Genomic DNA, 27,449 nt, shown 5'->3' with positions numbered 1-27,449 from the left:
GCGAATCCAAATCTGGAAGAAAAATTGATCTATCTCGAATAATGACCGAGTAATCCCTATTTTTTCGCATTTTTTTGCATAAATTTGAGGATATCTCAAAGGGAAAAAATCGTAGCTCATTTTGGACGACGGATTCGTGTTCCTGAGGTCAAAATACATAAGAAAAGTGCCATACGATCAATTTTAAAAAATAAAAATTTTTGGTCAAAATTTGAGATTTTTCCAAGGGGTACCCCTTACGATTTTTTCAAATTTTGACCGAAAATTTTTATTTTTTTAAATTGATCGTATGGCACTTTTCTTACGTATTTTGACCTCAGGAACACGAATCCGTTGTCCAAATTAAGCTACGATTTTTTCCCTTCGAGGTATCCTCAAATTTATGCAAAAAAATGCGATAATTCGGCAATAACTCGGTCATTTTCCAAGATAGATCAATTTTTCTTCCGGATTCAGATTCCTGAGCTCAAATTACATGAAGATAGACTGAAAAATAAATTTTTTATTTTTCACCCCAAAAAGCTGAAAATTGGCAATAACTCGGTCAATTTTAGAGATAGGTCAATTTTTCTTCCAGATTCGGATTTCTGACGTCAAAATACGTCAGAAAAGTGTAATACAATCAATTTTTAAACTACTTTAGTTTCGGCCCAAAAATCGCTACAAATCCCAATCGGTATATCTTGGATTCTTTGGATTTTCGGGCCAAAAAGGAAGTTATGACACTTTTTGTTATGTAATCTGACACCTGGAATCCAAATCTGGAAGCCAAAATCATCTACTCGTGCAATCGATCGAGTGATCATCAATTATTCGCTGCTGGGAGCAGAAAAATTAAGAAATATCAATGAGTTTCAGTCGTAGGCACACTTTTATTTATCGCAATCCATGCATGGGTCGAAATATTCGAATTTTTCAATCCACCAGCGAGCCCGAACTTAGCTGGAGTCAGGTAGCCACGAGCGAGGGGGTTTGTTTTGAGGCGTCACCTCTGCACAGCCCCGAAGGTGACGACTCACAACAAAGCGCTACGCTGCTGGCTGCCCTGACTCCAGCGAAGCTCGGGTTTGCTCGTAGACCAAAAAATTCGAATATTTGATGCAGATATATTCTAAAATTTATTACAAAAAAAGCGATAACTCGGTCAATTTTGTAGGTAGATCAATTTCTCTTTCTGATTTGGATTCCTAGAGTCTAATTACATAAGGAAATTATAAAAAACCCTCGAAAAAAAAATATTCATCTTCGACCCCAAAATCGAAAAAAATTTAAGCAAAAAACGTCGATCACCAGATCACTTTGATAGATGGATCAATTCAACTTGTAGATTCGAATTCCTGAGTGCAAAATATGTAAGAATACATCTTGAAATCAAACGGTAAGACAATATAACGTGAGTATTATATCATGGCTACGTAGCGATAGGAGTAGATTATATTTTCTGAGTACAAAAACGAGCGACTTCGTTATAAAAAAATATCATCCGCGATTAAATATGGACGCCGATACCAACGCACGACTGTTCTCTCTCAACCCATAAACCTTTACGATATCTATTCATATTTATACGTACCTCACATGAAATTATAATCGACCGGGAGCGCGCGTTATTAGCTTTATCGAGTATGAAATTAAGACGTACGGTTCAAAGGTATAACAACCCACCCACCCCTTCCGATATTCAAACAATGAGAACACAATAAAGTCTCTCTCTCTCTCTCTCTCTCTCTCTCTTCTTTCTCTCCATCTCTTCTTCTCTCTTACCTGCGGCGCAGCGTCCGAATCTCGATTACGTGCCCCACGTCGTACACATAAATGTTTGCGTAAATTAGAGGGGTAAAACCGTGACGGAATTAAACTCTCCATATTACACAGGATATACGACTATACTATATAATGTACTAATTTTTTTCCCAATACACACGCGCGTAACCGAAGTACATTATACACACGTAACGTGTACACGCGTGTGCGGTATAAACGTGATTTCATTTCGCAAATCGGGGGCGATTTACTTATCATACGTTCAGCTTATTCGCGAATCTTTTTTCTCGTTTTCTGGAGAACGGAAAAAAAAAAATTAAATGCCAAAAGACCCGATCCCGCGCAATACAAATTGCTACCCGTGGTCATCGGCTGCAAAACTGACCCCGTGCAAGTCGCGATTAAATTATCATCAAATAATATCACACAATGAAGTATGATAAGTGTGCGTTAAATCGCAGCTGAGGAATTTCTCCGATTAAAAGGACAAGAAAATTAGGATAATCTGCAGGACCTTTTCGGTATCAGAAGCAATTTACTCCTCTCACGGACTGTTGAGTTTCGCACAGAATGTTTTTACCCCCGGTATCATTTCTCAAGATTGCGCAAAAATGACCAGGTAGCAATGGAAATCGTTTATACACTCGGTTATTTATTCGAATACCTATACACATCTATCGAAGTCTTAACCGCATTCCGTACGATCTTTATTCGTACAAACGCTACTCGCCGCGTATACTCGATGATGCAGTTGAGCAGGGAAACAGTTTCCGCCGCATTACAGAAGGAATCGAAGTCGCCGCCTTGCAACGCGCTTTATTATATCGAGTGGTCGTCGTCGTCGTCCCCCCCCTTGCTCTCCGCACACGCGAATCGCGCATTGAAACACGACGCGGGGAAAATCGGAGGCGCGGGGGGGGGACTAATTTACCCCTCATTAAAGTTCAATGTTAATGCAACGCGCTGCAGGGGCTTCAATCACTGTGCGGTTTGCTTGCTCGCGGTAATTGAGCGGGACTTTTTTTTTTCCCTCAACTTCTCTCGTTTTTCTTTGTCCGTATAATTTTCTTTGATACTTTTTTTTTTACCCGCAACGCACGAATTAGGGGAAAAATTTGTTGCCCTCTGTATACGGTGTGGCTACACTCCGTGGCTTGTACGACGACGACAAGTGGGACGATTATTAATCGATTTTATTTGTAATATCTCTACGTGGGAAATTATTACGTCGCGAGATGGTGTATATGTACAATTGCATCGGAAACATCTTCGACTGAACGCTACTTCCGCTTCGTAACTATTTTTTTTTCATCGATCGCTTGAACGCACCGTCGATTCTTCGAGGCAAAAAAAAAGAAAATTATACGTGTGCGTAATCGTAGCCCTGGTAATTCTCTTTTTCACCTCGACGATTCGTCTGTGTCACGGTGTAATTATTTTTCAGTAGTCATTGCGTTACAGTTGCAAGAAATTCCCTCAAAGAATTTTTCTTCTCCTTTTCAATCCTATCGGTTTCAGGATTATACAGACGATCGAAAGGCTGATGTATTTTATTATTTCATCAACACGCGTGTGTAACCGGCGACGAAAATCTCTTGGGGGGAATTTGAATATATTACAACACAAAGAATTATACGAGAGCCAAAAAGAAAAAAAAACAAAAAAACGACGGAGTTCGAAAGAAAAATAGTAAAGTATAATTGAAGCAATATACGTCGTTGAAAGGCGAGCGTTGCAGCGGCGAATCGAATGGCAACGCCAATCAAATACTCTAGATGCATATCGATGACGGTTAATCGATTTCGGACGACGTATATGCGACGTACGATTGAACGGGTTATATATACCTATAGTAGCTACACGCGGCTTGTAGATTTGTGCTCGGTTATAACCGACTGCGAGAAAGAAAAAAAAAAAAAGTCGCGCGACGACACCTGTGGTCGTCGTCGTCGCCGTCGCGCGCGCTCTCTCTCCGCGTAGCGATGGTTTAAAAGTTGAGGAGTACGAAGATGAAACGAGAACGTGGCGAGAGAAGAGGTCGGCGGACGCGCGGCTAGCGAGCGACGGGTCTAATGAAGACGTTTCAAAGTGGGCACACTACACTATAGGAGCCAGTCGGAATCGTTGGCGCGAGCTTTTGCTGGAAGTTGAAACCGAGAGAAAAAGAAAACTATATAATCTCCGCGCAGGTACGCGCTGCAGAGACCGGGAGGCGAATGTGACGCGTTTATTAGCCGTGTTCGTTTTCGTCCGGTGTTCCGGTGGGGTGCGCTTTTGTAAAAGCGGCGGAGGAACGAGGAGAGTAGGAAGGATCGCGTAGCGATGGGGAAAAATATAAAAGCGGAGAGGGAGAGACGTCGTCGAGACGTCGAGACGTCGGTTCGCGACCGACGAGAAGCTGACCGGTAGGTGAGGACCTGCAGGTTCCAGAAGATCGAGAAGGGAATTAGAAGAGAAGAAAAATAAAATGAGAAAAAAAAAAAAAACCAAGGGGGAAAAGCAGGGCTCGCCGGAGGGAGGAAATATGGCGGGAGGGAACGTAGCGGAGGAGTGGACGATCATGAAAGGGGCCGCCGCCGCGCTCGCTCACTCGAGATTTCATTCGTAGATAATCCGTTTCCTTTTCACAACCGTATCTACTTGCGCTCTGCCCACTCCCGCCCGACCATTCCGTTAACTGTCGTCGTCGTCGTCCTCCTCCTCCTCCTCCTCCTCTTCCTCCTCCTCCTCCTCCGCGCGGCGCTGCACCTCTTCAACTTCTTTATACCCGACAGGTTTCTTTTAATCCGTATATAAATACGCAACTGTAACCAAAAGTACACCGCAAACGTCATTTATACACGCGCGTCTCGACGTATGAAATTGAGCCATTTTCTGCATCGCGGACGAGGAGAGGGAAAAAAAAAAAGATGTACAAGTCGGAAGAGGAGAAATCCACTAACGAGATACCTCACGATTAATAAACGATCAGCTGTAATAATAGGTGCCAGAATTGAGCCTTTATCTTTCTCGTTGTTTTTTTTATTCTCCATCGTTTAGTTTCATTTTATTCGGGCGTTGTATATTTTCGTCCTGTACCGGGCATAGGTTGAGCTAACGAGATCGTAGTGATTTCTTACGCAGGTCCTAGTCTCATACATTCTGATGCGCGATCGTAAAACGATCGTAAAAGTCTCGCCGGACTTTATACGTATTTTGAAAAAGGAGAGGAAAAACAGAAAAAGGGGACGCCAGAAGCGAGCGCGTATAAACCCTAAGAATTACGGCGACCTCCGGCACAATTTTTCTATGAAAAAAAAACTCGGGTTACAACCTATTACGCGTATATACGTAAACGATCTTCCCTTCGATCGATGGGGAAAAAAACGGCGCCGTCGCTCTTTGGATTGATACAATAAATGTCCGGACGATTTTTCAACGTTCTGGTCCAGAGTCATTTCTCGATAGAAGAAGAGAAAAAAAAATCTATATTTTCAACGAGACTGAATGAATTTCGAAAAATGCACGGAACGTTCCGCGACGCCGATGACGACGATATAATTGTCGTGTAATCATACGATCTTTCCGGACGTGCTATAGACGAGCAAACGTAAACGTATATCAATCCCGTTATGGATCTCGTTCGCCGTCTCTGTCCAATAAAAATATCTCTATTATATAAATGCGTACGCGTATCGCGGTGCGCCGCGAGAATCGTGGGGAGTTGGTTTCGAACGGCGCGCTAGTCGAGAAGAGCCAAAACCAGCTGATTTTACGTACGGATAAGGAGCGGTTAATTTAAAGAGTAATTTTAATGGCCGATATAAATTAAGGACTGGTCAAACACCCGCTACGCCTTTCGTACCGCGGAATCGAATCCTCTTTGTTTTTTTTTTTTCTTTTTTTTTTTCTTCTCTCTCTCGCATCCTTCTCGTACGCGAAAAAAGGGATACACGTATAGGATCGAACGGCCGCCTCTGCGTCGAACGAACGAAAAATTCCGATCCCCGTGACTCTCTACTCTACTCGAGAAACTCGATCGAGTATATATACTATTAGGTGTACTGATACGCACGGGTTAAATTGTCCCGAAAATCCTCGCCTACCGATCACCCCGACCGCCAAAGGACACGGATATCTTTTTTTTTCTTCCATCTGTTTTTTTTTTTTCACCTGGGATTCGCCAAAATTTCCATACGAACTGGCTGATTCATTTCGCCAAAAAACCACATGAGGCTCTCAAATTATCAATTTATAACGCGACGTTTGCGAGTTTGAAGTGCTTCCAAAAACTCCTACGCTCTCGTCGATGCAACTGGTGCTCCCGCTGCTGTGAAAAAAAAAAAAAAAAGATTTCGAATGGGAACGAATTTCGAAAACACATAAAAAAATGGTGAAAAAGGAGGTTGTTACCTCGGTCGAGAGAGAGATTCATTTCTTTTACCCTGTGTCATCGCGGCGGCGGCGGAATAACGACGTAAATTTTTCCATCTGTTGTTCGGGTGTCGTGCAGTATATACGGAAAACCGGTATGTGAAAAAAAAAAAAAAAAAAAAAAACCGTGTACACGTATAAATTATATCGGTGGTTTTAAAAACCGCGCGTGTACGGTCGATCATTCGATAATTAAGATGTTGAAAAGCCGAATCCGCGGTGGGAGACGACGACCGTATATTTTATTTCGCGGAAAAGGTTTTTTTTTTTTTTTTGGTTTTTTTTTCCAACCTACCCACGTACAGTCGCAACCGTTCACCACGCGGTTCTTCCGAAAATAAATTTCAACGGGAGTGAAACACTCGTCGACCGAATTATTATACAACGCAATAAACGTCCTGCCCCACCGATCGGCGCGTTATACCTACCTCAACGAGAAAAAAAATTGGGTCAAAATAAAAAACAACAATTGGGTCTTCCTCCAATCTCGATTTTTTCTTACTCCACGTCCGCTGCGCATGTAGAACCGAAGAAGCTAGGCGTGATCAAATTTTGGACCGACGGGTGTCCGGTGGGGGTCGAAGTTTCGTCAACATTTGAATTTACCCGTTCGCGTCGCAAGCTTTTCGGCTTATACGGCTTCTAATTTCGATCGCGAGACCGAAAGAAAGGCTGGCAGAGATTTCTTCGGGACCCCGTCGAGCGGCGTTGGGTCCGTTGGGCCCTCGGTCGCCCCGTTTCCCCCGCCGACGAGCCGAGATCGAATGTGCGATCGAGTGTGTAAGTGCGACGGGCCACCAGCAGAGCCGGACCACCCGAACCCCCGTGTGGAACTCTTCGGCTCTTCGGAGAGAGGAGGAAGGAGCGAGCGAGGTCGCTCCTTGGGCTAAAGAGGAGATAAAATAGACGCCAAACCGTAAGCAGCGGCATAGGTATACACGCGCTTCTCTCACTCTGTCTCTCTTTCGCTTTACTCCCGTCTATCTTACCCTCTTGTTTTTTTTTTTTTTTTTTCAATTCTTTTTACGCGTTCGTTTATCGATATACCTGTAGAAACTTCGAAGAAAAAAAAGGAGGCAGCTCTCACAGTAGGTAATGCCACGGATTTCCGACTACTACTGCCACTTTGTCGGTCTTCTCTCTCCGAAACGCGGTTGCGGGAACTGCGGTTTCGGGGTTACCGGTAGAAACCATGAGACGACTATCCGCGGAATGTCTTCGCCGCACATAGGTGGTATCCACCACGAGAGATAAGGCGCGCGACCTGAAACTGAGGATCTCCTCTTCGGCTCCTCACTTTTCTTGGTATCGTTGTTTTTTTTTTTTCTCTTCTTATATGTTTTTCTACGCTCACAAACACGACTCCCGTACGCAAGAAACCCTCCGACTTCCCTCGGGGAATGTCGCATGGCTTTGAAAATTCTTCGATAATAACCCGAATCTCTATTCTTTTACGCGAAACGTCGAAATCGGACCACCGTCGTAGGAGATACTGCGTTAGCCTCGTTTCTTCGATTCGCGGTATTTTATTCGAAAGAAAACGATCGGAGAAAAATGAAAAAAAAAAACATGGGTGTCTTTTTTTTCTTTCCCGTAACACCGTCTACGCGGCGGAGGGCTAGGAACCACGGGAGTAGTCGGATGTAATTCGTAAATACACAAGAATTTGCCTGCGGGTTGAATTAACTTTACTTGAAAATATACCGTATAGAAGCGCGAGCTTCCTAATTAGAAAAGTTGATGAGTTGAGAATAGCCATCATCGACGAACGACGCATTCGATGGGATTTAACGCCTATCCATTCCACACTCAAAGACGATGAAAATTTGACTCCGACCCGAAAAATTCGAATCCCACAATCTCGTTTATCCCGTAATCAATAAAACATCGAATCTTTGGAGCAATTTTTGTGGCCCCCCAAATATTTCGGAGTCGTTGAGTAGCTATACGGCAGAGATCGATTTTCGGGGGGGTGGGGTAGGTACGTGTACCCCTTCGGCGATCGTTGGACGCGAGGCGAAGATAAAGAGATTAAATCGTTCGATCGTTATTAGTCAATCGCGTAACCGTTGGTCAATAACCGTGGTTACTACAAGGTAGGGGATTTTCGTGGCGTGTCGCGCCGTTGGGAAGGACGGCGCTCTCGTATCGCATATCGGGTCAGACTTCTTCTTCGTTCGTTCGTTCGTTCGTCTGCAATTTCTTCCGTCTTCTGTTTGTTCGTCTGTAATTAAGCCAGCGCCGGTCGCGCGGCCACCGCGACTTTAATTACTCGTCCTATCCCACTCTCGGGAGCTGTCCGACGCCTCGAGTGACTCCTGCACAGAATCTTCTTCTTTTTTCCCTCCTCCTCCTCCTCCTCCTCCTCCTCCTTTTATTTCACTTTTTACTTCCTTTTTCATCCGTCCTTCTTGTTTTTTTTTGTCGCTCCTTTTTCCCAACCACATATTTCATCGTAGGATACGAAACGCGTCTCAAGGTCGTCTTTGGGAGCGAGGGATCGCGAGGGAATATTTTCAACACCCGTGGACAACGACGTGGTTCGAGTTTTTGATCTCAATAAACTCGAAGAGTTGGAAAAAAAAATCTACGCAAAATATTCTCAAAGACGCAAGGTTCGCACGAACGGTAGGAAACGGTGTCGTGGCGCCTCTGCAACCTTATAAATTCTACGAATTTTGTTACAAGTCAAACCTTCGCATAGAGACGGTCGCATATTTCTCATGACGTCTCTTCTTACGAGATTATCATTCTTTCCGAGCCTTTCATGCTTTCAAAGCGTGTGACGGTACAGAGATAAAGTGAATTCCGCACCGTGGAAACGTGAGTTCACAATCAAGTATATCGTACAGATAAATTTTTTCTTCCATTGCTCTTTTTGATAAGTCGTCGCATTACGTTGCGACAGAATCGACGGGGAGAGAGAGAGAGAGAGAGAGAGAAAACCTGAGAGAATTTGTAACGTTGAAAAATTATTGTGGGCCAATTCGGTGGCTGCCCATAGAAATTGAGATCCTCGGCAGTGCGCATTGGGCTAATTCGGGAGGTCGATGTCTAAATCGCAGCTAAACAACCGTAATTGCGATGTTCGTCGTCCCCATAAAAACGACTCACACAGGAGGGCTGTAACACGTGAAATCGCACCGTCGCCGAGAACAACCCCTGCATATATTCTCAGTTTTTTTTTTTTTTTTCTTCGTTCTCGTTTCCCATACAAAACTCCCTTAGTCCCGGTCTACGTCACGCGTTTCATAGGACACGCAAGTTCCACGACGTTAACAAAAGGCTGATGATTTGCGAGCCGATCGTCGTGCCCTCCCAAAAAGAAAAAAGAGAAAAAAAAAATTATGTAGAGAACGAAAAAAAGTACATCCGACCACCGCTGACCCTTCTGCCTCTGGTCGCTCGCCGCCCGATTCTCTATTGTTCGACAATTCACCCCCCACGTCCTGTTTCCCCATAAACCATGGGAGCATTCAAAAAAGGGGGGGGGGGGGGGAAAAATAGAGGAGGGAGAAAAAAAGGAAAAGCAACGCCGATCGTTTCGGAGGCTACATAATAACGCACAATGGACGTTACACGTGCTTTTACCCCATTGTAACGGATACGGTTTGCCGAATTCGCCCACCGCGTTGGTATATCCGCGTCATTGTCGGGTCCGGTTTTTGATGCCAACGGCGAAGGTTTAGCGTCCGATTGAAATATCACCGCTGGAAACGCGGCCGTTTGTTGGCCAATTTGTGGGGAGGAGGGTGAATAACAAAAAAAGAAATCAACAACAGCAACAAAATTAGTTTCATATTTTTCAACCCCGACGGTCGACGTTGTCCGCTAGCGCGGATTCCGCGGGGCGCGCGGTAACGAATTTTTGGCAGGTTTCAAGGTTCTCCGCGTAGGCTCCTCGCGGCGATCGCTCGGCGGAGGATGAAGACGTCTGGTGTTCGATGGCAGCTCAAGGTCTCCCAGTTCCCCCCTCCCCCTCCCCACTCCAGGTCGGTCGAATGTTGGCTTCCTTGATCGGTCTTTCTTTCTTTCTTTCCCTACCGCGGGGAGCAGCGAGTCAGACGCTGCACCGTGTAAACCGAAGTAACGAAAGAGAGGGGGGGAAGAGGGAGGAGTAGGTTGAGGAGAAGGGAAAGGAAAAGGAGGTAAAAAAAAGGGGGGGGGGAGCTGGGCTTCGACTTCTCCTTCCCTCCTCTCTCTCTCTCTCTCTCTCTCCCTCTCTCCTCTAGGTGCAGGAGGGAAGGAACAGGCTCAAATAATAGGTTGCGCCTCTGCGCTCATTAACCTTTACACCCGAGTCCGGGGCCCCGGGTACCACCAATCTTTTTTCAGTCATGGACTCCGGGACTCTGCACGCCAGAGGAACGAAACTCTACCCTCCCTCTCACTCCCGTGCCTCACCCCGTTCATACCACCGCGGAGAACGCGTTTCGCCGATCCGCGAACGATCCAACTTTCGATTCCCTCGATCGAGATTTCGGAAATTCGATCGGGTTCTTTTTTACAACGTCATTGATCGAAAAAATTTCAGGCAAAGCTCGATAGAGAAAAGATCGTTGGACTTGACGTCACGTCCTTGGTAACGACGCAACGAAATCTGGATCAGTGTAAAATCCAGTCGAAGAGGGATCGGAGGAGGAGAGGAGAAGAAGGAGAGAGAGAGCATTGGTTTTCTGGTACTCCTTTTTTGTGACTATCGGGAATGTGAAAAGATACACGATTTATGACGAAAAATCAGAGAGCCCCGAGGTAATTATATAATGGCATAGTTTGGAGCGAGCCCGACGCGATGATCCAAAGGTGCCCCCAATTAAGATACCTCGCTTTACCGTCGTCGGTTTCGAGTCCGAAACGCCGTAGGTTTCGCAATAAATCATCGATACCTAAGGCCTCCGCGAGCGTACGAGGTGGTGCGATTTTATACCGGCCGGTGTTAAACGAGGAGAGGGTAAAGGAAAAGGGTGATTTTCGATACGGCGCCCAAGCGATACACCCGAGGAAATTCTAAACGGCGATGCGGTCGAGCCATTTTGTTCTGGTAGTTGAGAAAACCAGAAAGAAGAGGCACGGGAAGACCTGTGGCAGAACATCGGCATCCGCGGCTACGGGCGATCAGAGTTGAGGAATACATTTACGGTGTTGAGCTTTTTTTTTAAAACCACTTTTGCCCCGACTATCCCGATGCGACTGACCGCAACTCTCCGACCGGGCGTTTGGTTTCAACTCACGCACCGCGCGGGCGATAAGGGAGGAGGAGGGGCGGAGGAAAAAAAAAGAAATTCTGAACCGCGCGACGTCAGGAAGAAAGAAAAAATCACGGTAAGTGGGCATCGACGCGCGATGTCCTTATTATTTTTTCAAAGCCGGGATCCGCGTACGCGTTGCGCACCCGTGGAATCCGAGGTGTGTACGTATGTATATGTATACGTACGACCGAAGAAGGAGCGTGGCCGAAGCGATCCTGCGGGATAACCAAGGGGATGATGGCCGGCTGTCCGTTACCGAGGATTACAGTTGTTTAAAATGCCGAAGAGCCGTCGCCGGGACTCGGGGGGACATTGACGTGTTTACGGATTAAACCATTTCACTCTCCATGGGAGAAACGCTCGCGCGGTTCACCTTTACGGATTACTCCGCTTCGAGCAGCGTTTCTTCAAATCCCTCCCCTCCCTCCCCCCCGCCGCGCGTCAGAAATCATCGCGCAACAAAAGTCAACCCCCTCGATCTTCGACGACGACGACGACGACGCGTGAAAAGCGAATGCCTCGACGCGCGCGTGCATCGGAATCCACCGAGCACAAATTATGTTTGAATTTTTACTTCGTTTCTCCACCCTTTTCGCGGCAGAGAATCGCTTTTTGCCGATCGCTGGGAGACCCGAAGCGAAGAAATACTGCGGGAACGGATACGGTTTTTCTTCCTCGAAGAATGCAGCGCGGTTGAAAATTTGATATACGTATATACGCTTAATATACAGAAACGAAAACTAGACCAGTTTCGGAGGTATGATAAAAGCGGCGAGAAGGGGATACGGAGGGTTTGATTGATTTAGTGAATCTGTGCGGCGCTAACAAAGGAAAAGAGTTTCGAGGAGTTCTTCCTCCTCCTCCTCTCCTTCTTATTCTTCTTATCCCCGTTCTTCTCGAGCGCGCCGGTGCGCCGTGGAGCGTTTCGATGCGACGACCTGTTGCTCCGGCGGGTCCACCTGACATCGGCCACCAGATTTATCACGGTGCCTCGCATTCGGAGCAGATATCATCTCGCCTCCGTGTTCGTGTCTCTCGTCATACGAAACTCATCCTCGTCCTCCTTCGACTCCTCCTTTTTTTTTTTTTTTTCCTCCCTTCTTTCTTCGCGTATCCTCGTTGGGCCGCTCGCCCCCAACCATCTGTACCCAAAAAAAAAAAAAAAAATAACGCGCGAACTCTCGCAACGAATCTTACGAATCTCCTTACGAATTTTCTTAAGAGTTTTCGAGCGGTACGCAGAGGAACCGATCTTTCGATTTATCTCAATATTTATAACGCTACTATACGTGTACGCAAAAACCTCAACGCGTCGGTCGTTCTCTCCGTTACGTGATACGCGAGACACAGGTGCTACTGTCTCCCGAAGACTACCGCGGGCTTCCCATTGAATTGAAATCCAACCTGAGCCGGGGTAACAAACGGAACTTGTTTCAGCCACCCACGCGCGACGAAATGCCACTCCACAACTTCGTGCGAGTGAAAAGAACGGTCTGCTCCTGCCGTAGGGGCTCCGAAAAAAATGACCTGCTACTCGAAAGTTAGCTGCCAGTTCGGCTGGAAGCTCGAAAATAGTTGAAACCGATTTTTTCAAAAATTCCTACCGATCGGAATCGGTTATCAATTTTGTTGCATCCAATCGAGCGATCTGGGGTGGGATGGTGGAGGATAAAAATGATATTCTGATCGCCGATCGAACACCTGGGTATTTTTTTTTCAACTCCTAACGGTTTTCGAATCGCGAATCGCGGAACTCATCGCGGTAAACGTTGGACGATTCTTTAAATGATCGGTACCTGCGACTAACAGAAACGGCGCAGGTGTCACGTATCTACTTTACTCGGCGTTGCGTCGCACCACCGTACCGCAACAACAACAACCGTGTGCAACCAGTTCTCATAGCACTCGACGTGGGCGCAGGTATTATCCGGCCGATCGAAGCGAGTCCGGTTTTATTCTCGTTGCTTTTCTGGATTCCAATGAAAAAATACCGATAACATTCGTACACCCGCGGATGTCGTCTCATCATCGTTATTATCGTTCTTAAACAATTTCGCCGGATCGAACCGTCGACGATTTAAAAACGTTTTCATCGAGTTCGAGGGGTAACACGAATGTTCACCTGCATAATTCGCTTGGTGTATTTGGCATGGAATCCTCGTTCCCACAGGATCGTTTCGCGTGGGAGTCAAAATTACGGTGTTTACGGGACGCGGGAAAAGCGGATACGGGTGTAGTTACGCAGGAGGCGATCGATGCAGGGTTTCTATTCACATCGATTCTCCCCTCTTTTTTTTTTCTCATTCCCAAATTTTTTTTTCAAAATTCTACGATCGCACGATACTTTTCGGAAACAATCGCAACGATCTATACCGATTTCGTTTCGTTCGATGCGAACGTGCGTCGATCGCAAGGAGAAAAAAAAAAAAAAAGAAAAGAGGAACGAATCGAAGGAGGAAAGGAGGAAGGAAGGAAGGAAGGAAGGAAGGAAGGAAGGGCAAGGCGGTGAACGGGAGAACGTTGAACGCCGAACATGGCCGCTAACAACGTACGCGTATACCAACACCAAAACGGAGCATATTATATACGCGCGCCCCTCGCGTCGCGTCGCGTTTCGTTCGTACAGATAATTCCAACGAGAGGAGATGTATAGATATGGAAATACGGATGGCGGTTCTCAGCGGGGTGCTTATTTGGTTAAGATTCTCAGATAGGCGATGCGCGCGGGACTGTCACCCGGCCGTATGAGGAATCGATGTCCGCTATACGAACCGCGGAGGGATCGGACCTCGCGACCCCTTCCTCGCCCCCTCCGACACCCAATACAGCCGACTCCTCCGCACGACTCGCGACTAGATCCCTAGCGAAAAAAAGAAGGAGGACTTATGGTAGAAAAAAAAAAATGGTCCGGAAAACTAGGAAGGACAGGCGCCTCATGTCCGACTAAAAATTGATGAAAAATAGATTCGACTCTGTGTCTCGACAGTTTTTTTGTTTTTTTTTTGAGAGGGAGATTAAAGAAAGTGATACATCTGAGGGTGCGCAGTCCGTTTTGTCGGATCAAAAACGCTGTACCGCTTGACTTACGTTTCACGAGCCGTTTGTTTTACCACGATTAAAACCGCGCCTCTGTTTTTTGATTCGATCGAATAACGGAGGGACGCTTCCGTTTATTTATCGCTGTGCGTTATTCATTGATTTTGTTGTATCTTTTTTTTTCTTTCCTTCTTTTTTCAGTTACTCATTCTTTGTAATTATTTTCATTTTTAATTTTAGAATTATAACATGTTACCGCGGATGAGTTATCGTTTACTTGCACGTATACAAAGCTGCCCACCTAGCTTCACTCCGTAGGGGTTCTTCGATGCAATTAGGATACCCAGATTGTCTCGTTTTATCTCCCCAAACTCTTCATCGGATTATTGTACAGGTATAACCGTCTGTGGGAGAAACCTCGTAATAAAGCCCCGGAAAAATATACCTACCTAATATCGGCTGTGTTATAAATTCTCGGGATGTACAATCCGCCGAACTAACGAAGAAAGAACAACGACCGTAATCGAGTCATTATCGCAATCCGGGGTCGGAATTAGACATATAAAAAAAAAAAAAAAAAACGGATTCGAGTCGCTCATCGATTAGCTCTCATAGAAGACGGACTGATACGTTCTTAGAGAAATTAAGGTTCCTGTTACCTCGGAAACGATCGAATAAAAAAAAACGAAAAAAACAAGATTTCCTAATCCCAACGTCAATTGCGTGGAATATTTGTTCGCCGCACCGTAGCCGAATCTCGGCGGCACACATTAACTTCGGAACCATCGAGAATCGATTTGTTTCGGTGTGCGAAGGGAAACGTGATCGCGCACACACGGGGCGTCGGGACGCCGTGCGTCGTCGAGGGGGCACGGAATATCGACGGTGGAAATCGATGAGAAAAGAAAGAAAAAAAATCGAACGAAATAAAAGAATCTAAGAGGCGATCGATAAATCGCTGGAGATACGAGAAGATCCCGATTGACAAATAGACTGAAAGTGACCGCTGACAATTTGATCGACGTCGTCGCGACGCGGCTAAAATTGTAATACGTAGCTGCGTTTCGATGAGGAGGAGGAGGAGGAAGAGGAGGAGAGAGAGGGATAGACGCGGAGACCCCGTGACGTCGACGCGTACCATCGGGATTCGATGATTCCTTTTATTTATTCCTTTTATTTTAATTTATTTTATTTTTATTTCAGCGATGTAACGAACGTAACCAACGCCGGCGGAGTTAAGTCGTATAGAGGAATGTCGTCCGTTAATGTACGTACGTGTGCGTAATAGTAGTGGTATAAAGGGAGGCCCCGGTGACGCGTGTAATGCCGCGGTTTTTTGTTTTTTTTTTTTTTTTGCGCAAAAGGAGAAATGAAAACCGTTGGAAAATAAATGAAATAAAAAAAAACGGAGAGGAAGGAAAACGGAAACTTAAAACAACCCGGTCAAACGGAGAGAAGGCTGCAGTTCGGAGCCGTACGAGTGAACCAAGTCCTGGTTGACAGCGTGTAATCTCCGAACCGACGGCCAAATAACAGGCTGTCCTTGTCACTCTCACGCCTTCTTTAGGGACCCTCGCAAAACCTCAAAGGATTCCTCCGCCTCGACGGTACCGATGCGTCCAGACGCCGGTCTCCCCCATCCCTCCTCCTTCCCTTCTTCCCTCTTCCCTCTTCCCTCTTCCCTCTTCCCGCGGCCCGGCAAAACGAAACGATCAACGTGCGCGTACCCCACTGACGACTGACCAGCTCGGAAGGACAGCAGGGGCGAGCCTGGACTTCGTTAAAAGCGCGTGCCGCCGGATTATTATTGCGTCTTTACGACGCGAGGTGTGACGGGGTGCGGAAAAGTTTTCGGGGCGAGAAATTCGACGAAGTCGATCTCCGATTCTTTCGATTCTGAAACTTTTTTTTTTCAGTCCCATTTGTTTTATCGCTCTGTTATCCTTTTTTTTTTTCGTTTTTTTTTTATTGGCGGAGGGAAAACTTGGGATATTAAGCACCGCGCCGCACCGCACCGCGGCGTCGGAATTAAGAGATAAATGTTTCTCGCCGTGGTTCACGGACGCGCGTATTATACATACGGGCGTGTACCAAATGACACGCGCCGCTAATGATGATATCGCGGTATATAAGACGAACCGGTTAAATGCCGAGGAATCAATCACTGCCGATTGTGAGGTTCGATAGCAGTGTGCAAACGGAGTATAGAATCGGAGAATCGTATTATATGTATATACATATATAGAAGTATAGGAGGAGTAAAAGCGCGCGGCATGATCATCGGGTTTCTCGAGTCGTCCGATCGATCGATCGGACCGGGTGCGTGGGGAGGGGGGGGGGGCCATTGAAATCATAATAATACCTTTTTCTCTCTACCCGTAGAGCCTGGTCTGAGTTTAGAAAATAGAGACGTCTTATTCATCTCACGGTAATCTCACAAAGTGGCTTCTTCCACTTGTATACTAGGAACTTATTTTACAATATGTTGTAGCCCGGCGCAGCTGGTCATCGCGTTACCCAATCCCCGAACCGGATAGCCCGGACTCCTCCGATCCGTCTAACGGGCAAAGTACCGCGCGGCACCTTGTCACGAAGAGATCTTCTTCACTTATAATATTAAGCTCCGACGAATCATCGCGGACGTTTTACCCGATCCCAACGTCGTCCCTCGCGAGTAGTGTGATATCTCCACGCCACTTGAACTCGATGTCGGGAGACGAGAGAAGAAAGGAAAAAAAGGGACGAATGTGTGTGTGTCTTTTTTTTTCTTTTTTTCTATTTTTTTTTCTATTTTTATTTTTTTCATTTTTATAAGTGGTGCCGTACGGTGCCCCCGGGGCGGTGAGTCGCGAGGATTGAAGAGTCCCCGAAGAGGTTGTAGGCCGCGCGGGCTGCCGGAGAAGGTATATAAGGTCTATTCATTGTTGGTAGAAAAGCGCTTGGTCACCGGCAAGGAGTCACTGTCAACTTTAGCTAGAGGCGTATTGTCGGTAATGCGGACGGAGTATTAGTGAAACGATATGGAAGTAGCGGGCCCGGCGTCGGGGCGAAAATAAGAAGAAGAATAAGAAGAAGAAGAAGCGCTACTCGCACTACTACCTTCCACCGTAAAGGACCCGGAGGGAAAGTAGACGCTCCTCGGCAGCCCCGATACGCCGGATAGAAGCCGATGCGGATGCCGCTATCGACCGCATGACTTTATGCTATCGTACGGTTAATTAAATTCCTTTTGTACTATTGAATGTCGTAATACCTTTAGATTTTCATACCCAGATTACGCGACGTAAAATTAACGTAGAAAAATTCTAACGCTATAGGTACCCGCTGACCCGGACGAAATCGTTATTCGGAAATAAAATTGTTACTCCGAATTTTTGCCCTCCCGTAGTTTCACATTTTCCTCGTAACGGAATCCGAAGTCCAACAGCCGAAATTTGAAATTTCGTCGGATTCGTACAATTCCAAGTTGCGGCTACGAACCGAGAGGGAGGGAGGGGGTTGAGGAAAAGAGTAGCGGGCCGCGGGGTGCGGAATGAAGGAGGTAAATGTTTTTTTTAATTTTTTTTTTTTTCTGTTCGCGGTACAAACAGCACCGCGTCACGCGAATGAACGGGTTGCGCCTCGAGGACGGAGACGACGAAGCGAGAGAGAGAGAGAGAGAGAGAGAGAGGGAGAGAGGGAGAAATATAATAATGAGAAGGGATCGCGTAGAGAGCGAGAGGGGAAGCTTCTTTCTCACCGGGTCTTGTGAGGAACCGCGAAGAAAGAGCGAGACGGCGAAGCCGAGTAAAAAGGAGAAGGGCGGAGACGGGAGAGGAGGGACGGGGAGTGGGGAAAGGGTGTAATCTTCGAGAGAGAATCTGAGTGGGAACCGGGGGATCGCGGATTGAGTCATTATACGCAGGGAGAAAAGACCACAGGCTTCGTCGACCGACTCCGTGCGGTCCGTTCGACGTAGAGATGTAGCCGTAACGGCTAAACGTATAACGCTGTACGCGTTCTCGAGGAGGAAAAATGAACATCGTGCGTCTCGTGAAACTCTCTTCGTGTTTCGATACGACGACGAGCCTCCCCGTCATCGGAGAACGTTGTTTCTCTTCATTTCCAGATAACGAAATACATCGTGGAGTTTTTCCGCGGGGTGACTCGTTGTCAATGTCGAAAATTTTTTCGTCAAATTAACGAAGCTGTATGGGAAATGGAGGTACGTAGAATCGCGGAGCGCGTTACTTCTTCCATCGTCCGGTCGAAGATCCGTCCCTCTCGACGACGCGAGTCGTTTACCGGTTTGACTAATTCGGGACATTGTCGACCAATAAGAGACGGACTTGACGGGTGGCGGACAGCCGTCGTATAATATTATGACACCGCGTTCCGAGAGCATTGACGGGTCCCGTGACGCCATTATGAGATTAGACAGCTGCCACCGTTAGAAGACCCCGAAGGATTTTAATCTGGACTATTCCCCATCACGATGCCCGTATGTAACAACGGGCTAAGAGGATGACACGTCATTTGCAAGATAGAAGACCGTTCGGTATTCGATATTTATACGTTATACCTGAGTAGAGTAGAGAGGACGAACGACCGGAGGGCTCGTACGGTGGCTCACGAAAAAAACAAAAGCGATATGATAATCAACTGTGTTCTATACGTGAAAAAAAAAAAGGTGCCTCTCCCCCGAAATGTATTTCGAAGTGCTCAGGTAGACAGCGAGAGCAGGTAACCGAAGGACCGAACCCCCCCCCCCCCCCCCCCCCCCCCCCGAGCCACGACACATTTTTCGGAAAATTTTTTACCATTCCTACTTCGTTTTTCTCAGACGTCTCATTTCTCCCGGTCGTATTATCTTTTTTTTTTTTTTCTTTTCACAACCGCAGCCAGGGAGTTTTCAGAGTTTTCGGAGCAGAAATTCCCCCATAGATTGGCTTCCGAATGATCGGCAGATAAATTCGAAACGTCAAAATATCCGAATTTGTTGCTTACGGACTTCATAGGGGCACCCCCGAACTGCGGGTGGAAATAAAATTACTTGTGAAAAAACCTTCGACTCTTCATCGCGTCGCTAGGTATAGATTGTATCGGTGTTTGTGGACGTTTCACGTAAAATTGTACGGCGGGAGGGAAGAAAAAGGGATTCTCGAATTCGGATCGAGTCGTACGACCGGGAACAGGTGTGGGACGTGGTATACGGGTACCGAAATTCACGCTCACGAATGTAGGGATAAAATGAAAGGAGGAGGGAGGAGAAAAAATTTAGCCCACATTTGTAGGAAGTTGTATTTAATGTTCGCCGCGAGAAAATTATGGTGCGGTAAACGACGTGGTCTGTTAATGATACGCAAAATCACTTTCATATCTCAATCGTTCGGTCTCCGAATTTCGTAACTCTTCCTTTTTACGTTTCTTCGCTAATTCCGTTGTATTTTATTGTATATCGCTAGGTGATTTACAGCAATTTATCGGATTGGATAATTTGTCGATTCGTTTGCCGGTGGGAGCGAAATAATCGAAGCGGATTGTACGAAAGGAATATATGGAGAGTGACGTAAATGAGAAAAATGAATAATCGTATCCCACCTTAGCGCAGGTGCGAGAAGCGGCAGAAGCACAGAGAAAATGACAAGGGTGTACGTGTACGGAAAAAGAAATAACAACAACAATAATAATAAACAATATTCGGAATGGCCCTTAATCGACAATGAGCCAAACCCCGATATACAATTCTCAAATTAAAACGGAATATGCCGAGTCATATTTTTGTAATTTTTTAACCCGCGCTCTCTCTCGCTCTCTCTCTCTCTTACTCCCGATCATCGGATCGCGGAGTTTCTATTCATCGTAAAAGATTGACGAGGATCGTACGTCGGACCTTTCGGCGTTTTCCGAATCATCCTTTCGAAGACTCTGAAAAATGGGATTCTTCTTCTTCTTCTCCTTCTCCTTCTTCTTCTTCTTCTTATTCCTCCTCATCTGCCGTACCGCACGCATTGTCGCTTATCTCGATCTCCTTTTAATTCACTCGCGGCATCATCGATCCGTTGAGCGAAATTCTTACCGACAAATTGCCAAGCGATTCAGGGCACAAGTTCACGTCGTTCTTATACCTCAGACGGGACGTCGGTGCGACGCGGAGATCGCGTACGTCGCGACGGTTTAATACCGCGGGCGCACATGACTTTTCCCGTCCGCGAACGCAGCGCGCGCGCGGTTCTTTCGTTCGGTCTTCGAAGAGTTTCATCGCGTTCCACTCTCGCGTTTGTATCGCGCCAATTCGACCGATGTCCATGCAAAGCAAACGACGCTCTCTCTTCTCGGCGGCTGTCAATTATCCGTTATATACGGCCCGGTCACCCCGTCAGCGACTTCGGCCCTTCGGCATCGCCTCCCGTCCTTAGCAACTCCTCAAACCGGAGCCCGCCGAGCGAATCCTCTTAACGTCGCCGGTCGACGGGATCTACTTCACTCCTCGCCCTCTCCGATCCCCGGGATCCGAGAGACGTTGACGACGATCCTCCCTCTTCCTCCCCTCCACCCTTCCCTCCCGATCATGCCATCCCGCAAACTACGTTTCCGGGAATCGTTTGGTATTCGAATGGTCCTCCGCCGTCTTCGGCGCCCCGCCCGCGGAATTCGGGCGTAACGATGCAACCGACGGACGAAACGCGCGGACTCCTTACCCCCGCGGCCGCAAAAGCGGGCCGCTGCGTCGCCCGTTCTTCGCCGCGAATGTGTCAGAATTGCAAATATTTCCGAAGCCGGTTAGAAATTCGCCAAGACGTTGGTTTTGTGTAGCGCGCGGCGTGTCAAGTTAGCCGCCTCGGGACCCGCGTGAATTTCAGCGGCCCGAGGGAAAAGGAATAGAACGAACACAAACGTAGAGATATAGGTATACCCAGCGCTACAACTATGGGAGAGTCGAAAAGTTTGGCAAACTTTTACTCGTTCTTTTCGCAAACCGCTGATTTCTCTACGTCAAGATTCAGGGCGAGATTCCTCGAAGTTTTCCGAATCCGTTGGATTCTCACCGGGGAAAATCCGGGATAAATTCGCAAACGAAAATGGGAAGAGAGAGAGAAAAAATTATTGCTTCGTACCGCGACGCCGTTAATTATTATCGTACGGCGTTCGGTACTTCGCGGCATGTTCTTCTCCGTTACGTGTTTCTCGAATTTCGTTATTTTCTTTTCGCCGTACAATACGGCTTCTTCGAGCGCCGAGGGGGTTGGCGCGGTTGGAGGGGGGTGAACGAGCGCTAAAGAATCGTGGGCCGAAAAAATGTCCCGGACAAATCTACACGCGCCGCCGTCGCATTTTGAACGCGGGTAATAATTTTTCGATCGTTGTTTTCAACGACGGTGCTAAAATAGCGTATCGGAACCTTCGGAATTTTTCGATCTCCGCTTCCGCTCCTCGTTTTAGGAGCGGCGCAACGGATCCTGTGTACACATATAATTATATCCACGCATAATTGGCGCCGCCGCGTTGCTCTCCGCAGGATCCAATAAAGTCCGGTGGGGGTGGGGGGAAGGGGGGGGAATTAAACGACTCCGAATTAAAAGAAGAATATATAATTTGTCGGGAATGTATTTTCAAGCGATACCGAAGGAATCGAGAGAAAAAAAAAAACGAAAAAATAATCCACCGAAATACGGAGTGCCTACTAATTCCTTAAATACTCAATCCGAAGCGAAAGAAACTCTATAGAGGGAGCCGCGTAGATTTCAGTCTGCGGTGAGGGACGATAATTTCTTAACCGAAAACCAGCCGCAAGCTAGAAGTATAGGTGAAACAGCTACTCCGAAAAAGAAAGAACGCCTCTTCGATTACCCCCAACGACAAGGTATACGGTAATGGGGAGTCTCCTTCTTTCCGATACCCCGCGCTCGGCGTCGATATGTAGATTTTTAGGCTCTAAAAAAAACACGTATATATATATATAATGCCTCGGGTAATGTTCCGTGTACGGTGAAAAGTCGAACGGGGTTCGTACGGTCGTGGTTAAATGCTATTGAAATAATTATTTTCTCCTCGGTTTTCGCCCCACGGGAATATACAACGTAACGTTGGAAATTCCGAGAGGTTGGTTGAAAAGAGAAAAAAAAAAAAAAGTAGTAGCCGACTATGAGAAAACTAGTAGTTTTCTATAAAAATGAGCGATTGTGAAAATTGCACCTGGTCCACAGCCGTGGTTACGGTGAGATATACGCGTGTCTGTGTGTGTATATATAAATCAGGCTGCATAAATAACCCTAAGGATGAGAGAAGAACGGCCCAAAGGGTGATGAGAATGAGCGAAGGTTTCGGAGATCGTAAAGAGCTGAGGGCCAACACGTAATAATTATAATGAGGGCTGGCGAAATAATGACAAGCGGCGGCGTTACTACACGGGCGTACCGCGTGTTCTCGGCCGGGCAGCCTCGTTTATTCCCATCCTCGGATGGATACGTTATTGTATAATATGCAGCGCGGTCGTCTCTCCGCGCGATTCTCGACCGTCGCAAATCTCACTAACGAAAAGTATCTTGTAAGCGCTCTTTTTCTCTCCCTTTTTTTTTTTCTTCCTTTCTTTCTTTCTGTTTTTTTTTTGTAATACGTACGAAATATTTTTAACACTCGTTTACTCACCCTTTGGGACGATCGAATAATTGGCTCGATTATTTTTCTCCTGATCCGCGCACTGAGAATTTGAGACCGCGTTACACCTGATCAGGAAAAAATAGAGTAAAATGGACTACCCAGATCCGCGGTCGCGTCCATAACTGATTTCAGCGATCGTCAGTTCGGATTTATCATTTTTTCTTGTTCACCGATCCATCCACCGATTTATCGGCCATCGCATGCCCGTCACCTCTTCCTTGTACTCTAAAAAGTTGACGTTCGGGCGGCGAATCCGAAACCGCGAAAAATCGGCGACAACTCGATTAATTCTACCGACAAATCGATTCAACCCGCGGATCCAGGTTACCGCAAAATCCGAAAGAAATCGTAGGCCGCAGCTTTCAAAAAATCTCACGGCGACGCTGCTTGAGAAGCCGAGTGGCGAAGAAAAAGAAACTTTCCATCTTTGGTTTATATCCCGAGCGGTTGTATTATCCTCGTAGACCAACTCTGGTCTACGTTGCCGCGAGGTTGGCCCCGCGCAACGGATCTTTAATTACGCTGATATCACGGTAATTAAGCCGATCAATGGACGCCATTGTACGACGGGTTACACGGGTCCTCTTTTCTCTCGCGCTCCTCGTCGTCGGGTCCCATCGGAGAAAAGACCCCAAAGAAAAAAAAAGAAAATAAAAAGAAAAAAACTAAATAAAATAAAACAAAAATCGTAGACAGTGTCGATCATTATGTCGAAAAACTGCAGCGCGTGTGTACCGCGGTATACCGGAATTCCAACTTTTCCTCGTCGCTCCTCTTTGCCTCCTCAACATCTCGAGGCCAAAGTAAATTTCGAGCCACGGCGAGATAAGAGCTCACAATAAAAGATAAGTACCGCGAACGAGATAATCTCTCGGTTATTATCCGACTCGGCATGCGTCAGTCAGTCCCGCGTACACAGTTTCAATAGACGAAGAGTGAGCCGTTTCCCGTATAGGTATACATACGCGGGGTGGTGTTTACCGCAAGGTCAGTCGGTCGATGGGTTCGAGCTTCTTTTGTGAGTAAATAACACACACACACGCAAGCCCGTAACGGTGAATATATGGGAATATGACGAGGGCTTCTCTCTATATGCTGGGCATGAATTTTGGTTTTGTTTGTGGCCGCCCGCGCCGGTGTTCCCCTTGTTTGTCGGATATGTTAGAACAACCTCTCGAACAACAGTTCATCAGCGCCGCCCATATCGTCGTTCGGAGGGCTGAACGCGTCATCGTGGCCCGCGGGGCTGGTCGATTTTTCTCTCCTTTCTTCCTTCTCCGTTTTTCTTTATTCTTTTTCTGTTTTTTCTGTTTTTTTTTTTCTTTCCCCCGTTCCGCGTCTCAAAGCTTTTCCGAAACCACCCCTTAAAACAACAGGCCCTTCGCGGCCGCTTGTTTCGACGCTGTTTCCGCGATGATTTTTTTTTTCTTTTTTTCTTTTCTCTTTTCTCTTTTTCACTCTCGCGACGTTTGCTTGTCGTCGGTCGTCGCGCGCGCGGGGCGCCCTTCGTCCTCAAAAAACAAGCCGAAAGAAAATCCGAGGCGCCTGTGTCGCAAACGAAGCGAATGTTTTCCCGGTCCACTAGCGCCGCCCGGCCCAGTATCCATCGGTATCGGATTACGCCGGTTGTAAGTCCATTAGGTTTTGTTTGCTTAGGACTCGCGGGTTGTCAGCGTTCGTATTTATGCGCGCGAGCCCCCCCCCCCCCCCCCCGTGAAATATTACGTTTTCTTCGTAAGCAAATAAATCTCTCGACCGCTCAACTCGTACCGCGTTACCTGCAGTGCGTATACCACCGGTGCAGTCGCGTTGCCGAGAGTACGGCGATGAAAGACGGCCGAGAGGAGAGAGAGAGAAAAAAAAATAGAGGGAGGAACGCGAGGGGGGAAACCGAATGGAGAAAAAAAATAGATGCGTGTCTAGTTTTTAAGAGAAAAATAAAAAAGAAAAAAAACCAAACTCGCGAGACGAACGGCTTCAAATTTTATCGTGATTAATGAAATATCGATTGTGATAAATTCCGAGGCTCTCCTTCTCTCGAATCGATGTCTGAATTCTCAATCGTCTCACGCGCTATTCTCATGCCTCTCGATCGAACCACAAATATTTATCATCTTTATACCATAGAAAAAAAAGAAAAAAGAAAAAGAAAAAAACCACATCATCCCATTCCCGCTGTCCGAGAATAGTTCAAAGTTCGAATCGGACGAATAATATATTCGTGAGCGCTAATGAGGCGAATGACGTAGCACCTGCGTCTCGCGTTCCACGGGAGTCGTAAATATCGTCGGGGATGGTATTGAAAACTTTTTAATTAACTCCCGAACTTCGGTTTTCTTCTTTTATCAGGTCACAGTGGCCGGTAGCAGTTCCAGTCCGAGTGCCGTAAATCCCGTATCGAGTGACATGGATTGGTGGTCCGGAGTCGCCGAAGAGGAACTCCTCTATTACACGGGGTCACCGAACGACATGGATTCTCTGTGGGCAGCGATCGGTACTTTCGTCCCTCCGCCGCCGCGACCTCCCTATCTACCCGAAGAAGGTATCGCCACCGATGGACTCACGACCTGCGACCTGTGCTCCTGGGCATGGAGACACGACAGACACGCCTTCTCATTGGACGGGACGTTGGGTGAATATATTTTTTTCTCTCCTCGAATTCGTTCGAAAGAATCTGAAAAAATCGGCGATTATTTTTCAACGGTCATCGCCGAAGAGTGATCTCAGCCGCCGGGTATATATCCCACACCAAGAGTGTGTCACGCGTTGTTCGTTTCGCATGAATTTATTAGCGTCGAAGGATGACTCGTCCGCATGAATAATATAGTATACGCGTAAACGTCTTCATTCGACTCTTTCTATCGGAAAAACGATCGATCCTCGATCGGGTCAATTTAAATAATTACTATTGGTCCGGACTCGGCTCGACGGTACATTCGATCTACGTCTCTATACGCGGATCATCGAAATCCTTGAAGAATATTTTTTTTTCAAGGAACGTGAGAAATAGTTAAAAAATTATCACGAGCGATCTTCGCCAGTTTCGTGAACAGAATCAGAGATCCTCGCCTCTCCTCTCTTCTCTTAATTATCTGTGTCGTAATTTTCGGAATTCAACGGGCCAAAAAAAAAAAAGAAAAAAAAAAGCCCCAGCTTTGTCGAGTGTACGGCATAAGTTTCGGAGGAAGTAACAAAGTAATTTTCTCATACGGATAACCCGAAAAGTACTATCCACTCGTACGCGTACATTAGTCGAGAGTCGATTAGACCTTAATGCCCAGTAGTAATTTCAAGCGAACGGATATTAGGGCGCAGGGCCTGTTACCGCTGGATTTCGGTCGAATCGTTCGGCCATCTTGCGGTCTAACTAAACTAGGGCCGGAATGCGACCCGACGACGGTTGTGAGTGGAGAGAGCGCGCTGCCGCTGCACGGTTCGCTGGTTTTTCGGTGCCCCCTCCGAATCGGTAGTTTCTGGTGGCTCGGGGGCACCTCGGCAATAATAACGAGTCGCACTGCCGTATATTTCCCGCCGTCGATGTATTAAATTAAAAGTAATAATTTCACATCGGGGCGGCTAACGGCGCGGTCGGTTTTGTACCGGGGAGGGCCGGACGCGAGGGCCTCACATCCGGTACGCTCGACCAATGGGGTATCGGTGAACGCGGTTGCTGCAAGCTGCACGAACGTCCGACAAACCCTCCTCCTCCTCCTCCTCCTCCTTCCCTCTTTTTCCTTTATTTCTGACTCGTGAAACTGTGTTCGGCCCCGACGAACCAACACGTGAATATATTTTCTCACCAACACACACCGGATCGCCCCCTGTTCGCCTCGTTGTTTCCTCCGCTAGCTGCGTATATACGTATACACACACACACACCGTACGCGCGTACAACCAGATCCTGAAGACGTGTGTATAAACGGGGGGCCCATTATCGCCATTACCGTGAATACCATCGAGGGGGAATACAGAAGTCGTTCTCATACGGAACAAAATGGCGTACCGCGAGTATAGTATAATAACAAGAGCGTGCGAAGAATCCGATAGAAACCGTTCGCAGGGTAAAACCCTCCCCCTGTACGGAACGACCCGTGAATCTCTGTACCACTCGCCGTTATATCGTTCGACGATATTTACGGCGGCTGCGGAATCTCTCTTTTTTTTCCCCTTCGTCCGAAGCTTACGAGGTGTCGAACTAAATGCTCGGCGATTCCTTTACGGAGGACCCGAACACGCTGGAAAAAAAAGGGCGAGGACGAAAGGGCGGCGCACGTTAGACGCGCGATAATCAACGCCTCCCCCTTGACGCGATATAATTAGCGGATCGGCACCCGACGCGACCTCGCT

At 47.0% G+C, this 27,449-nt stretch overlaps 1 protein-coding gene across 11 annotated transcripts in view; it reads left to right on the top strand.

Moving 5' to 3' along the window:
• The window catches only part of LOC105691043, a 149,187-nt gene that overhangs the window by 104,237 nt on the left and 17,501 nt on the right, over positions 1-27,449 (top strand). For 10 of the 11 annotated variants that reach the window (XM_048659568.1, XM_048659567.1, XM_048659571.1 and 7 more), the window contains one exon: positions 25,452-25,734. In XM_048659568.1, the coding sequence (XP_048515525.1) occupies positions 25,452-25,734 (283 nt within the window). Of the gene's footprint in view, positions 1-24,010; positions 24,121-25,451; positions 25,735-27,449 lie in introns of those variants that run through there. The other variant, XM_048659576.1, reaches the window with a different exon arrangement.

Source organism: Athalia rosae, chromosome 8 (assembly GCF_917208135.1).
Source record: "Athalia rosae chromosome 8, iyAthRosa1.1, whole genome shotgun sequence".
Taxonomy (NCBI): Eukaryota; Metazoa; Arthropoda; class Insecta; order Hymenoptera; family Athaliidae; genus Athalia; species Athalia rosae.
Note: the sequence above shows the minus strand (reverse complement) of the source record. Positions and strands in the feature narration are given on the sequence as shown.